This window comes from Lepidothrix coronata, unplaced genomic scaffold, assembly GCF_001604755.1.
Source record: "Lepidothrix coronata isolate B3197 unplaced genomic scaffold, Lepidothrix_coronata-1.0 Scaffold96, whole genome shotgun sequence".
Classification (NCBI taxonomy): Eukaryota; Metazoa; Chordata; class Aves; order Passeriformes; family Pipridae; genus Lepidothrix; species Lepidothrix coronata.
The window spans coordinates 2,323,543-2,337,388 of record NW_016690276.1 but is presented as its reverse complement, the minus strand read 5'-3'; the positions used below and the strand labels follow the sequence as shown (position 1 = coordinate 2,337,388).

The 13,846-nt window shown below is 41.9% G+C and overlaps 2 protein-coding genes and 1 long non-coding RNA gene across 9 annotated transcripts in view; 2 read left to right on the top strand and 1 right to left on the bottom strand.

The window, feature by feature from the left end:
- Window positions 1-5,597, top strand: part of TSPAN5 (tetraspanin 5) — a 90,799-nt gene extending 85,202 nt beyond the window's left edge. For both annotated transcript variants that reach the window (XM_017822235.1, XM_017822236.1), the window contains one exon: window positions 322-5,597. In XM_017822235.1, coding sequence (XP_017677724.1) covers window positions 322-387 — 66 coding nt within the window. In that variant the 3' untranslated portion in view covers window positions 388-5,597. The remainder of the gene's footprint in view (window positions 1-321) is intronic.
- A 2,722-nt stretch (window positions 5,598-8,319) lies between these two features.
- RAP1GDS1 (Rap1 GTPase-GDP dissociation stimulator 1) overlaps window positions 8,320-13,846 on the bottom strand; it is a 94,980-nt gene continuing 89,453 nt past the window's right edge. For all 5 annotated transcript variants that reach the window (XM_017822230.1, XM_017822231.1, XM_017822232.1 and 2 more), the window contains 2 exons: window positions 13,113-13,241; window positions 8,320-8,987 (listed from right to left, as the gene is read on the bottom strand). In XM_017822230.1, coding sequence (XP_017677719.1) covers window positions 8,860-8,987; window positions 13,113-13,241 — 257 coding nt within the window. In that variant the 3' untranslated portion in view covers window positions 8,320-8,859. The remainder of the gene's footprint in view (window positions 8,988-13,112; window positions 13,242-13,846) is intronic.
- Window positions 8,969-13,160, top strand: LOC108500893. 2 transcript variants are annotated; one of them, XR_001876050.1, is made up of 5 exons: window positions 8,969-10,026; window positions 11,453-11,558; window positions 11,718-11,903; window positions 12,510-12,720; window positions 13,049-13,160. It is a non-coding gene; the product is annotated as an uncharacterized LOC108500893 (long non-coding RNA). The 2 variants fall into 2 exon arrangements; XR_001876051.1 differs by lacking the exon at window positions 11,453-11,558.

Here is a 13,846-nt window from a genome sequence, read left to right as displayed (position 1 = left end):
TCCCTTAGATAAAGCTTAGGTAGAGGTTTTTAGTCCCTACAGACTTACTGCTTCTGATGGTGTTTAAATGAGCAGCAGAAAGCCTTTAGAATTGCTTTTGTTGAAGCAAGACTAGAACTGTTCAGTTTCCTGAAAGCCAGCAGCACTATAAAAATACTGGCATTACAGGAGTTTTGCAATATTATTCCTTCTTGCAATTTACTGTTAATTTGATTTCTGTCTGTTGCTTGTTTTCATACCTAAGTTTTATATAACCTAAGGAGCTGAACTTTGTGAAGAGTTGTCTTATGCTCTAAATGAATAAAGTGTTGTCTCTTCCAGATATTTGGGATATGCTTAGCCCAGAATTTGGTTAGTGACATTGAGGCTGTCAGAGCCAGCTGGTAAAACTGCTGAAGTAACCACAACAAGACACTGGACAACCGAAACCCTCTGAAACCTCCAGTGTGTCACTCCGACACCAAGCTGTATGGACATGGGTGACAGGGAAGCCTTCTCTCCAGAGCAGTCTCAAGTCTAAGTTCCTGATATTGCAGTGAACTCGTGTTTCTTTGGGGTGGGGGAGAGAAGAGTGGGCTATTGAAAATCTGCTGCTCACTGTCAATTTTTTTTTTCTTTTAAACCACCACTTTGAAAGCTGTTGAGCCGTGAATCTCTACTGTATTCTTGATTTTGAGTAACAAGTGGACACTTTTTTAAATTGGTGTATTCAGTGAGACAGAGTTGCATCGTTGTAGTCTGTGGATATGCTGTTTATTCTTCATGTCATGAGCTCTTTGGTAGCTGCCAAATATTCCTGAGATAGTCTGTCTCATCACCACTCCATAAAGGAGCAATCTTCTTGTTTTCACAGCTAAACGTAGCTACAGGCATAAACCCATGAAGCAGGAAGCAACTTTCTATGCATCTATTGTACAGTAAAAGAAATTGTTTTTAAAACAAGGGAAATTTTTTTTTATGTAAGCTTCCAACCATCTCCCTGTAGTACCTTGAGGTTGGAATCAGCAAGCTCACAGGGAGAATTGCCTAATTTTATCAAGATCTTTCTTCCTTCTCCACCCTTGTATGATGGGAAAGGAGTTTTATATTTGACAAACAAGGGTTGTAGAGCCTTTGGTTGCTGCCATACCTTTGGACATCAGTCTTTTAAGGCAAGGATGGGATATAACTGTATAAATGTATGAAAGCAGTGTGGATGTTGGGTCCAAGTGAAGAATAATATTCAAAGAATGATTTATATATTAACTTAAAAAAAATCAAAACATATGTATCTGATATGGCAAAATCTTCTGTTTCTCTGAAATTTAGTGTAACCTAATGTTTTTAGGGATCTTACTGATATTAATGCTTTGACATACTCCTGCAAAAATTCCTTTTTTTGTCTGTTCCTAGCTGAGGCTTTGGTCTTTCTTTTTTTCTTTTTCTTTTCACTTGCATGAGCTGTGGAGTAAGCATCTGTGACACTCCAGTGCTTTAAATACGTGCATATGTTTTAATACAGTCTAATCCAATCTTATTTATTGGTAAATGCATGTGATTATGGAAAGATCATATCCCATTCTCTTGGAAGTTGGAGAGAACAGTTTTTACCAGAGTAAATGCATACCTCCAGTGAACAAATCCTTGCTATGGAGATGTCTCCCTTTCTTGCTCTAAAGGCAACAAAAAGCTTTCTTGAAGCAATGGAATAAAAGTTTTAAAATAGAAGTGTTTATTAGGATCAGCCAAGACAGACTCTTTTGAATTGGACAAAAGAGAGTAGAATTTGGAATAAAGCACAACTAGTGGAAGAAGGCTTACATCAGGTTCCATCCAGCTCAGGCTTTTTGATTTGTCCTTCTTCACTAACAGTAGTGAACTTACAGACCTGACCATGGCTTGGGTAGTTTTATTGCACTTTGTATAAATTTAGCTTGTTTTATGACCTTTCTCACTATCTGCAGAACTAGTCCTGAAAGCTGTAGGTTCTCAGCTCCTGCTTTGGTCAGACAGTGACAAAGGGTGTGCAGCACCTCTTTTTAAGAACTTAACATCTTTCTGAGTTGAGTTTCCTAAAACATGAGGTATGTGGAGTAGAAGAGATGAATGCATTGCTTTCAAAGCTTTTCTGTTCTGGGGGATGGATAGAAGGCTGATCTGATGACCTGTTAAGGCCCTTTCTGGTCCTGTGACTCTTAAACAAATGAGTATACATACCCTTGCACATTTTGCCTTTCTGTGCTTTAGCTGGCCATGGTTTTTTTCCCCTCTGAAGGCTGGTGATAGGCACACCAGCACTTCACAGATGCCTCAGACAGACCTGTTGTCCTCCTGTCTTTGAGCATTACCTCATCCTCTTCTGGTTAACTCCCACTGACTGGCTCTGAATCAGGCAGCCTCCATATCCCTTGCTATCTGCTGTTAAAGGCCAGCCATGACTCAGAGTATTTTTTTAAAGCCTTTGAAAGCAATTATAATTCACTGTCCTTAATAAAATTGGTTCCACCTCACCACAGTGTTATGTTTTTCTTAGCCACTCCTCAACTTGAGGAGTTACTGATGTTTGTTTTGCCCCAAAAGGGACACACCATTTTGCCTGATAGCGGCAGGACAGGTATTGGTGCACTGAAACAAAATGATGCAGGGAGGAATCAGGGAAGCAGGGTTGAGGAAGTAACCCTTCCACCAAAGAGCCTTGATTGTGACCCAGGGCTTTGGTTTGGAGGAAAAAAAAGCCTAATTACAGAAACATTCCTTGTTGCCACTGATCTTGAATACTGCTGTTGCTGCTCTGGGCTTCTGAAGACAGCTTCGTTCTTCTACTTGAATTTCTGCAGTTGTACTGTATTGGCCTTTTGTCTTGTCACGCTGTTCTCTCAGTTCCAGTCTGCTGAATGTGCTGTTGGCAGTGTCAGACTGATAGGAGGGTAGATGCTCTGAGGTGAGCAAATCTTGTTCTCACTACTTGCATGTGTACACACAGATGTGCAACACTTCTGCTGAATCCCGGAATGACTGACTGTTCTTACAAAAACCACTAAATAACTTATTTTTCTAGAGCTTGTCTTTATTGCTGCAAATGTTGATCTTCCTCCCTTCCCCACTCCCAAGAGATACTTATTTTCCTTGTGTTCACAGTTGTTTGATGTATGTGTACTGAATGTTCAGGATTAGCTGTCTATATTGCATATTTAAATCCCACATTTTCTTGTCTAAAGATCAGGTAAGATGTCCTAATAATGCCCCATCAGCAGCTGGGCTACTCAGCAGCTTAAGTGTCCAGTTTGGATAGCTTGTGGGGAGGCCTTGGAAATCAATGTATTATTGTTAGAGCCTGCTGAATACAAGCAAGCTTTCTTCCAGAAAACTGAAAAGTTCAGGTGAGCTGCAACTAAAGCACAACTGTTGCTACATGGGCTCGTTGTCTAAAGCAATAAGATACAGTAGGCGTGAGGACTCCGTGGCAATTTCTAGCCTGCCTGGTGTGGTGGTGGGGTAGATGTGAGGTCAGAGGTCAGTGTAATTATCTTTAATGTGCAGTAGTTGTTCAGAGAATTGTTGTCAGGCTTATGGCCCTTTAGACTGTGAAACAGCTCTGTTTGCTGTGTGATTCCTGTGGGATGGTGGCATTGCTAATGAGGAGCCTGGTAGCTTCAGCAGCAGCACTGGCTTTAAAGCCATTTCCATATACCCCATTGAGCCCTGCCAAAGGGCATCACAGTCCTTGCTCCTCTGCTTTCTAAATACTCTGTGTTCACAGGCCTTTCTGTTGTTTTTTTCCTTTTTTTTTAATTAATAGCCTAATTGTCAAATGTTTGATTCATCTCTGTGTGACTCTTTTGGTAGCAGTAGAATCTCTTTGTTTCAAAATCCATAATTTTGATTGTGCCCCTTAGAGTTTGAAGCTGTGGGGATGCTTGCTCAAGTGTGCTCTGTCCTGAAAGCCTTCTTCTCTCCCCTTTGAGAGAGATGCTCATTGTAGTTCTGGTGTGTAAATAGTGTTTGAAATGTAAATAGTAGCATGCAGATTAAATGATTCTTGCACATGACTGCTTTTCACCCTGAAAGTGTTTATTGTGGATAGGAAAGGTGTCCACCGTGAGAGTTTGCTGGTGAGTCCTGTGTGGTGGTCCAGGCTGTCCCTCACACCAGGGGTGCGGCCTGAGCACCTCAGCTGCCTGCACTTGCGTGTCTGCCCAGCGGGCAGGCAGGTGGCAGCACCTCAGAAAGATGGAGCCCTGGCCACCCTTTCGGGCTCTGGGCAATGGCAGGACCTCCTTTGCCTTTTCCCTTTGCTGCTTGGCATTAGAACAGCATTAGACTGTAAAGTGGAGGGTGGTGTCAGCACCTCCAGTTATGGGAGGTTGCCATCCCTTTGTGGCGGGACTAAACATGGTGCTATAAGAACTGTCCTGGACGTCAATCTGTGTTTTTACTACTTTAGAGTTGCCCTTGGTAAAATTGGTTCTGATTAATATGGTTGGTAACAAGAGAAACTATTGTGTGAGTTTTTGATTCTGTTTCCTTTCTTGCTGTGTGTGCCTTTTGGTGCATTGAAATGGCAGTTCTGCAAATACCTAGGAAGGAAATTAGACTTTAAGAGGTGTCAGGTACTCCTGAAGATTCAAGTTCCTCCCTCCCATTTTTGTTTTCTTTCTGAATCTTTTTCAGATACCTATAATAGGTGATGAAACTGTCTAAAGCAAACAAAACAATACTACCCTGATCCATTAGCTACCAAATTTTGCCACTTGAAGAAATAAAAAAATCAGTCTCCCTTAACATGCAGGATACAAAGAAGTGTTTGTGACTACTAGCGTGCACCAGGCAGCACTGCTAGCTGTCTTTTGTGTTTTGGCAATATAAGTGTGTTAATAAAAAGCTCTATGCCTACATGTGTTCATGTTCACGCTGTGTACATAGTAGAGATGGACCTGAATACCACCTTGAGCTCTGGGGAGATTGGGATTTGGGTTTTGTGACTCAGACCCATTTCTGATACGTGTATTCCAGATTAGTTCCGGCTGAATCTCTTTTTCTGGTTCATCCTAAGGTGTACAGCAAGGTGTTGATATTTACCCTTTGTGTATCATTCCTTTTTATATGAATGTACTCTCTTGTGTTCCTTTTTTTATCAGTTGTAAAATTGATTGTAAAAGCCAACTACACTTACCGATTGAAAGTATTGCTATAACAGAACTGCATGCCCAGTAGAGTTTGACTTGAGCTTTAGTTTTCTGATTTTGGATTGGTTCCCTTCAGTCTAGGAGAAAAGCATAGATCAGGTGCATAATGTATTACTTGTCATCTTTAGCATTAGACTGTGGTATTGTATCACATGCTGATCTCAATGGATGTAACTGGAGTCTACTTAGGAAGTTAATGCAACTTCCTGGTAATTCATTTTAAGCTATTGAAAGTGGTCTTGGTCATGCTACTTGTGTTCTTGGGTTTTTGTTTTTTAATAGAGGCATTTTTTAGGAATGTTTTAATACACTTATGATGGACAATACAATAGTTTTAATAGTCGTGCAGTATTCTGTATTTACTTGAAGTAAATCATTTTATATGCAATTTGTTAGATAATTACAATTTTATAAATAAAACTGTGTGAAATATGATGTTGTGAATGTGTACTCTTGATGTAGCACTTAATACAATACATTCATGCAAAATCCCTCCAGGAAAAGACCCCCTACCTCCGTCCTCCAAAGTAACAGTGGAAATAAATCCCCAAGTCTCTCATCTACGGTGCAGAATACTGTATTCTAATTAAGTCACAAAACACATTATCACACCACAAGTGGCTGCCCTTAAATTAATGATAAGCTAATATGTGAAGAGCATGTCCTCACTTGAAGAGATCCTGTATCTGCTGTCAGCTCTTGTTAAAGTCTCTGGCTAATGAACATGCCCTGCTTCTTTCCAACAGGTCGTTGGTGTTCCTCAAGCTGCAGTGACTGCTCTCTCCCCAGAATCATTTTGGTGACCCTGAAGTGTTCATAAGTTGCTGCTTTGCAAGAAACAGCACAGAGGAGATTTGTCACAACTTAAACTTTTGAAAGGGAGGTGGGAATTTTATTTGTCTACATGCAACATGTCCTTAAACAGAAGTAGTGAGAGCTGGCTTATTTTTTTTTGTGCAGGTAAAAATGGGTAATGATGTCTTATGCTTCTTTGGACAAAGAAGGAAGCAGCCCTTTTTTTTTTTTTAAAAAAAGTATTTCAAAAACTGTAGATTTTGTACACAGAACACCACCATGACTGATTTGAAAGAAGGTCTCTACATCCAGATTGAAGTGGGTGCTCTGGATCCAAGGATCCATATTGTTGGGATTTGTGTCTTACCCAAAGTGAAAATTCTCCTTGTAATAAGGACATTGTGAAATGTAAAAACATACAGATGTTTTTTTATCTTCCTGGCTGGTGTGATGCTAGGTCTTGCAAACTTCCTAGAGATGCAGACAGGTGTAATACACGAGGCAGGCACTGCCTGCCCTGTGTCGTGTGGCCACAGAGATGCTTTAGCTTGGTTTACGGTGGTAGTAAGACAGAAGAAAAGGCCCCATGTCCAGCATTGCCATCCTAAAAACAGTCTGAGCAGCAGATGTCAAGCTTTGCTGAGATGTAATCTATTAGTAAACATCTAATTGGAATTATTGTCAGCAGTTTCACTTAAGTTGCCTCCAGTCAAGTGAGTAGCGAAATACATGCGATAGTAACATCCTTAAATCCCATTTCTGGTTTTGAAGGTGCTCAGAGGATAAATGATTTACCAGCTACATAGAAATGACCTGCAGGCTGCAGGATGCCTCAGGACAGTGCAGAGTTTGTGTGGCCAGATAGAGTCTCCTCAATTACCTCCTTCTACTGTGACATATACCCATCTTCATCCTTATGCAGCCTTTCCTTCTTAGACTTAGCACAGATTTTATCTAGGAATGTAAGTCATTTGATGTTCCATCCAGGGAAACCATCTGAAAGTAAGGTATCACCATTGGCCTGTGCTTATGCTTGCTATGACAGTGGTATCCTTGCTTTGATGATCAGAATATGGCTAATGCTTAACCACAGCTACCGTCAGACAACCAGGCAAATGGGAATTTTGTCAGTGTCACAACTTTGTCCGCTACAGCTCGTATGAGCACTTGCAGTTTATGCCAATGTCAAAAGAATGGTCTCTTTCTAGAACCAGGTAGGTCACTGATAACTGGCCTTTCAAATATATTTTGGGATCTGTTTAAGTCAGTTTCTGTGCCTGACAAAACTTGGGCTTGTGAGGGCCTATGACCCGTGACTGTAAACATGCTGGTTATGTTCAGCAGCAGTGCAGAGGTTCTGTGTTGTTTGAAGCCTGATGTCACAGGGTCCTGCACTCTGTTCACAGCTCTGCACTCTGTCAGTGGCTTTACTGCACTATTGCTAGCAAATGCCTTTTTGAATACGTGGGTTTGTTTTTTTCTGTTGTTGTTGTACAGCTTGGTATTAGAGGCTTTTTCTGGATGTTTCTGGCACTGGATTAAATGATTAAATGGATGTGGAATCTCTGCAGTGTGAAAACTCCTGTAGCATCTGCTGCGTTTTTTCAATTACCTGGCACAGGGATCTCATGGGTGATTGAACTTTGGGTTTGCTGCCTCTGATGATAAAAAAGGAACCTGAAACTTCCAAGGCTGGCACTTCAGCTCTGGAAATGCTGAATTCACTTTAAAATGTTATAGATCTTACGACCTTCATGCATGGTGGGCTTGATCAAGCTAGGTAATGGTATCGCATAGTCCAAAATAACATCTGCTGGCTTGCTGGAAACTCGCAACTGCTCATTGTTTTGCCAAAGTGGTGTCTGCTGATTTGCTCACAGGCATGTTACAAACCTACAAAGGAGCAGCTGTGAGATACGATGCTCAGACTGGCAGTTTCCATCTCCCTTACCTAGGAAAGGAGAAAAAGGAAGTGTCTTGCATCCTCCATTTCTCACTTGATGGGCTTCTGTTGAGAAACTGCTGCAAGATATGCCCTTAAAATTCCATCTACAAAAACCCCCCCTAGTAAACAAAAAAGCAATCCCAAGCAAGCCCAAGAGCACTTGTACGCACATGGCTTTATAGGATAAGGATTGTATCACGCACTGCTGCTCAAATGCATGATTGTTACACCACACAGTGCCTCTGTGTGAGCACACACAGCAAAAGTGGTTGGAATAGTTTCTTTTGTATCCGCTCAGCTGCAAGGGAGTGAATGCGTCGGGCCAGAGCCAGGAACAAAACCAACTCCTTGCCAGTGCACAGTAGTGCAGTCGCAGCTTCTGCATGAGATTACAAAAGAGGATAAACCACAGAGTAAAGTGAGAGCACTGAAATTTTTATTTGTTACCTCTAGGTACCACGAGTTTGACATTAATAGGCAAGACCAGTGAATGAGCAGCAGTACATTGCATTCAAACCTGAATCTCCAAAGCACCAAAATTTGAGCTAGATTTACTTCTTAATCCTATAGTCAGCACACTAGTCTGGACTTGCTGCATCTCGTATTGTCCCTAATTTAGTAGTACATTGTTATGCAGTTAAGGGGCGTGAGGAAAGAGTCAGTTGTGTAGTACCACTTCTACATCATCATTGGACTACAACATGCACATTCTACTGTGTGGCCCAAGCAACAAGAATACAAGTAGAACAGTTACGGGTGGAGACAGGTTCATGTTAACACCACCTATGAATTTGTAGAAACCTTTTTGGACGGGTACCTACAGCAGTTCATCAATTTGTGTGGGAACGTTACACGCATGCACGAGTGATACAGTGGAAAACATAGCAGGAGTGGCAGCAGGACGGAGGACAAAGGAGGAATCTGTGATGGGATGCACTGGAAACAAGACCTTCCTCAGCTTTCTACAGCAAGTCTCTGCTCTGTTAGCGAGGCCTGCTGGGCAACAGTTTTGTTCTCATGGCTGCGGAGTTTTGATATGACTTCTAGAAACGCCATGCTCTGCACTTCCTTTTGAAGAGGCTCTGGAAAAGGAAATATTAAACAGTGCTTTGTATGAGACGGAAAGAAGAGCAGAAAATGTGAGCAACTTTTCTACTGAACCCTGTACACACATAAGCACACAGCTCTGTGTGTACACATAATCTGGTTATTTACTTTTTTGAATTGCTTTTGAGGAATGAGAAAACTCTTCAGGGCCTGGGGCATGCACAAACTCCATGGATTTCAGGTAATTATCAGTGATGAAACTGCTGAACAGCAGTTCAGAACATCCACCTGGACTGCCTTCTAAAACAGAGGCTTTGGAAGTATTTTTACTGAAAACATTTTTTCACTTTATTCCTTAAACCAGCCTGACCAAGTGAGGTCTCAGCCTTGACAGGCTCACTGCCTTGTTTGTGTGTACCAGCTCTTACTGGTTGTGTGGGGATTGATGTCTTTAATGGATGTGTCATGACCTGGTCACTGTTTGCTGTCCATTCACAGCTCAGCTCTGAAGTTAATGCAAACACAATGCATGGAGCATTGCCCAGTGCTGTGCATATGGATACACTGCTCATGTTTTACTCAAAACTAAGAGACACTCTGATAAGTCTGATCCTGGATTGCATGGTACTTTAATAAGAAGAGGTTGTGAGCAACTCATAAAATCAAAGCCCCATACTCTAAAAATCTCACAATTTTGATCCAAAGCAGTTGGTTTTGTTTCATGCTCTGTTCAGGCATGAAATCCCACTCAGCAACAAATGCCTACATGTATTTTTGCTTTCCACATGCTGCTCTGGTCCTGATCTCTGAATTTCCCAGGAGAAAACCCAACCAAACCTGCTTCAGATAGCTACGCTGTAGCTGTGGCTATTTACTTCTTTTTTTCTTTTTAAATAGCAGACTTTGCATTTGTTCCCATCTCTACCTTCTTTCTTGTTCACATATTTTTAGTTTTCACACAGTTTAACCCCCACCATGTCAGAGCTGGGAACTCTCATGCTGCTGTGTACCTGGGAACCTGTACGTGATGTCATCAGAGTGATGTCAGTGAAGCTGTTGGGGTGATTATGCCATGTAAGCACTTTCTTCTTTCTCCTGAGATATCAACATGTTTATGCAGGCATTTTACTGTGCTTTACAGCGGCTGATAACATCCAGGTTCCCAGAGACTCTCGCACACAGAAGTGACTGTGCTATCTACAAATGCTCTGCTTTTGATGATTCTTCCGTTTTCCATTATCCTCATTTTTCTTTCTCTAACCATTCACTCAGTTGCAAGAGAAACTTCCAGATGGCAAGAATCACATACAAATTGATATCTATTTACTGCTTAACACTCAATGAAGTTCAACAAAGGCGAAAGCAGGGTCCTGCACCTGGGGAAGAATTACCCCCTGCACCATGCTGGGGGCTGACCTGCTGGAAAGCAGCTCTGTGGAGAATGACCTGTGGGTCATGGGTAACAAGCTGTCCATGAGCCAGCTGTTTGCCCTGGTGGGCAAGAAGGCCAATGGTATCCTGGGATGCATTAGGAAGAGCATTACCAGCAGGTCAAGGGAGGTGATACTGCCCCTCTACTCAGCCCTGGTGAGGCCACATCTGGAATGCTGTGTCCAGTTCTGGGCTCCTCAGTACAAGGGGGACAAGGAGTTCCTGGTGCAGGTCCAGGAGAGGGCAACAAAGATGCTTAAGGGATGGGAGCGTCTCTCTTATGAGAAAAGGCTGAGGGAGCTGGGAAGAGGCGACTGAGAGAGGACCTCCTGAATATATATATAATTATCTGAAGAGACAGTGGCAAGAGGATGGAGCCAGGCACTTCCTGATGGTGCCAAGCAATAGGACAAGAGGCAATGGGCAGAAACTGATGCACAGGAAGTTCCACCTGAATATGGGGAAGAACTTCTTTACTGTGTGGGTGACCGAGCACCCGAACAGGTTGCCCAGAGAGGTTGTGAGTCTCCCTCACTGGAGATATTCAAGAACGGTCTGGATGCAATGCTGTGCCATGTGCTCTAGGGTGACCCTGCTTGAGCAGGGAGGTTGGAGCAGATGACCCACTGTGGTCCCTTCCAACCTGACCCATTCTGTGATCCCGTGAATACAGTTGTTGGCAATATCAAGTTAAATGTGATGCCAGATATCCTGTAACAAAGCACAGTAACAACAGCAGTCACTGGAGAATTAAACTTACCAATAATTAAACCAGTAGAACCGCTTATAGTCTTTATGAAACTATACTGGGGTCTATTACTTTAAAATGACTACCCAGGTCTGTTTACAGTAGAATACAGAACATGTAAATGCTCACTGCGTGGAGACAGTGATGAAAAGTTTAGAGTCAACAGAACTGGGAGAGAGGTGTACTTTAGTATTTTCCCATGTAAAGGACATTTGGCTCTTTGATCCTCCCCTCCTTGGTTAAAATAGTAAAAAAAAAAAAAAAAAGTTAAAAGTTAATTTGCTCAGTTGCTATTCTTGTGTTCTCACTGATTTTACATAGGTCTGTTCGTCAGGAAGCAGGGCAGAACACTGGGTCAGTCAAGTGCTAGGCCTAAACTTCACAGCTGCATAATTCAGTAATGTGCTGTCTGTTCGCTGGAAGCAGGGTAAGGAGCCTCATGTCTAGGCAGAGCTTACAGTGTGGTGGCAGACTGAACTCTGCCAGTCAGATAATCCTAAAGAACCTCCCCTAAGATAGGACTGATCCATTCTCTGGTGGACTAGAGAGACCAGTGTTTGACTTTAAATAACTGTCAGTCTTGCAGGTGACAAGACTCAAGGAAGGGAAAACGCAACTGTCAGGTGGAATTTCTGAAGATGAATATTTTAGTTGGAAGGAGGTAGGAATATACACAAGAACATCACAGTGAGGCTGAGTGGGAACCTTTGCCAGAAGAATTCTGCTCTACAATGGATGGATAATCCAAACCATGAAATGGCTCTAGAAGGTTGTGAGTAACAACTAAATTTACATGCCTTAACGTTAAAATGAATGCTTACTGGCAGCTGAGCCTGGTTAGCAGATTTAGAGCACAACCTTTGCACACCGAGATGTGTATACTCTCTAAACCCAAGTATTTGTTCCTATAAGATGGCAGTAATACAGCATTCACGTGCATGGATGTACAAGTCACCCGAATTACACTTGCAGTAGGCAATAGCTCTGTTTAAGAAAAAAAGCACCTCTGTTTACAGAGACAGAACATGCTTAGCTATGGTAAAATTTAATCAATTAAACTGAATTGCTGTAAATTCATCTGAATTCATCTCTAGAAAACCCCAAATATTTCACACTTGGCAAGTTGTGTGCAGATAGACTCTGAGTTTACACCTTTCTGTACTTAATCCAGTTGCCATCTTAGTTGTCTGTAAATGCCTGAAACCTTTATGGAATGAAATTAGTTCTCCTTCCACAGACTAAATACTTCTTAAAAAAACAAATTAAAGAAATGTAGCAACTTCTTGAAACCTCAGCTGGGAATCAAATTTTCCCCTCAATGACACCTTGCTCTTTTTGTTTTGTGGTTTGTTTTGTTTGTTTGTTTGCCCACACACAGGAAGTTGCAGTATCAAACCACAGCCTGCTACACCACCCTGAAAACAGCCTGACCTTTAGCAGAGGGTGAGCTCAGAGAGATGAGAGTTTGCAGCGTCCAGCACTGACATGTGTTAATGCATGTCCTGCTCATCTTTCAAAGCAACCTAAACAGTTGTGGCTGGTGGGCTGAGCACATGAGGGCTGCTGAGGGAAGGACTCTTCCTAGTGAGGTAAGTGTAAGGATCCTTCCTAAACCACCATCGCACATCAGTTATAGGGAACTTGCAGCTTAAGATGAAAATAAAGTTCTTGCTAACCTTCATATTTGCAAAGACAACCTGATACTGTCATTTCTTTCCTGTCAAAGTTTGAGCTAGCTGCACCCTGCAGAAGCCAGAGTCTGATTTCTACAGTTAATATTCCAAACTGACTTAACAGCCCCTTCCTTGACACTATAAATGCTATCAAGAAAGTGTCATAGTAAATTGAACCTTTCTGTGTACATCCATTGCGAACAGAAAACCAGTTTCAGTGTGTTTGCATTTGCTCTATGTTCAGGCTGTAGGAGGGAACTAAGTTTGCATCCATAAATCTCAGGAAGCAGCCTCTCCTGAATACTCACCAGATCCTATAAGAGCACAGATCAGCACCATGGAATTGTATTTTATTTCTGGAGCACTCCTGTCGTCTGAGAGCAGTCTGTGTAGAATCTGAACAAGCTGAGCATTTTCAAGATCCTTTTCAGCAGTGACTGAAATAAAGTGAAAATTTTTAAGTCTGTAAGTGCCACTTGCTTTGATGCTTCCGTGTGTAGCTGTTTACTGAAACATGGATCTCTCACTGGAGTGAAAGGGGTGCTGTGGTACATAACTCACTGGTATGAAACTGAAGCACATAATTGGTGGTATGATGACAGGAATCACAGCTCTTCCTATAGAAATGTGAAGCTGCCTAACTGCTTGAAAGGACAGCCACAGAGTTTAATGACAAAATCCAGTCTTAAATGTGCAGTGAGCTGATGGAAAAGCCACCAGGCTTTCTAGCTATTTAGGCCAACACTTGCAATATTTCAATTTTCAAGACTTCCGTTGCCTGAATTTGCTTTTGGAAATTTTGTCTGAGTAAATACAGATTGTGAAGTTCTTGATTCCATGGTAGAGGGAGCTCAGAGTCCATTATAAAGGCTGTGAAAAACTTTTCAAGATCACAGTGTGAGTTACTACCTCTGTAGCTGTCTAAGAAACATTAGGTATTGAACTGGGGCTTAGCCTTTAAAGGCCTGAAGACAAGAGAGTTAGACGATTCATGTGACTAGGAACCTCTTTCCTTTTATTTAAAACAATTCCTTGATGTATT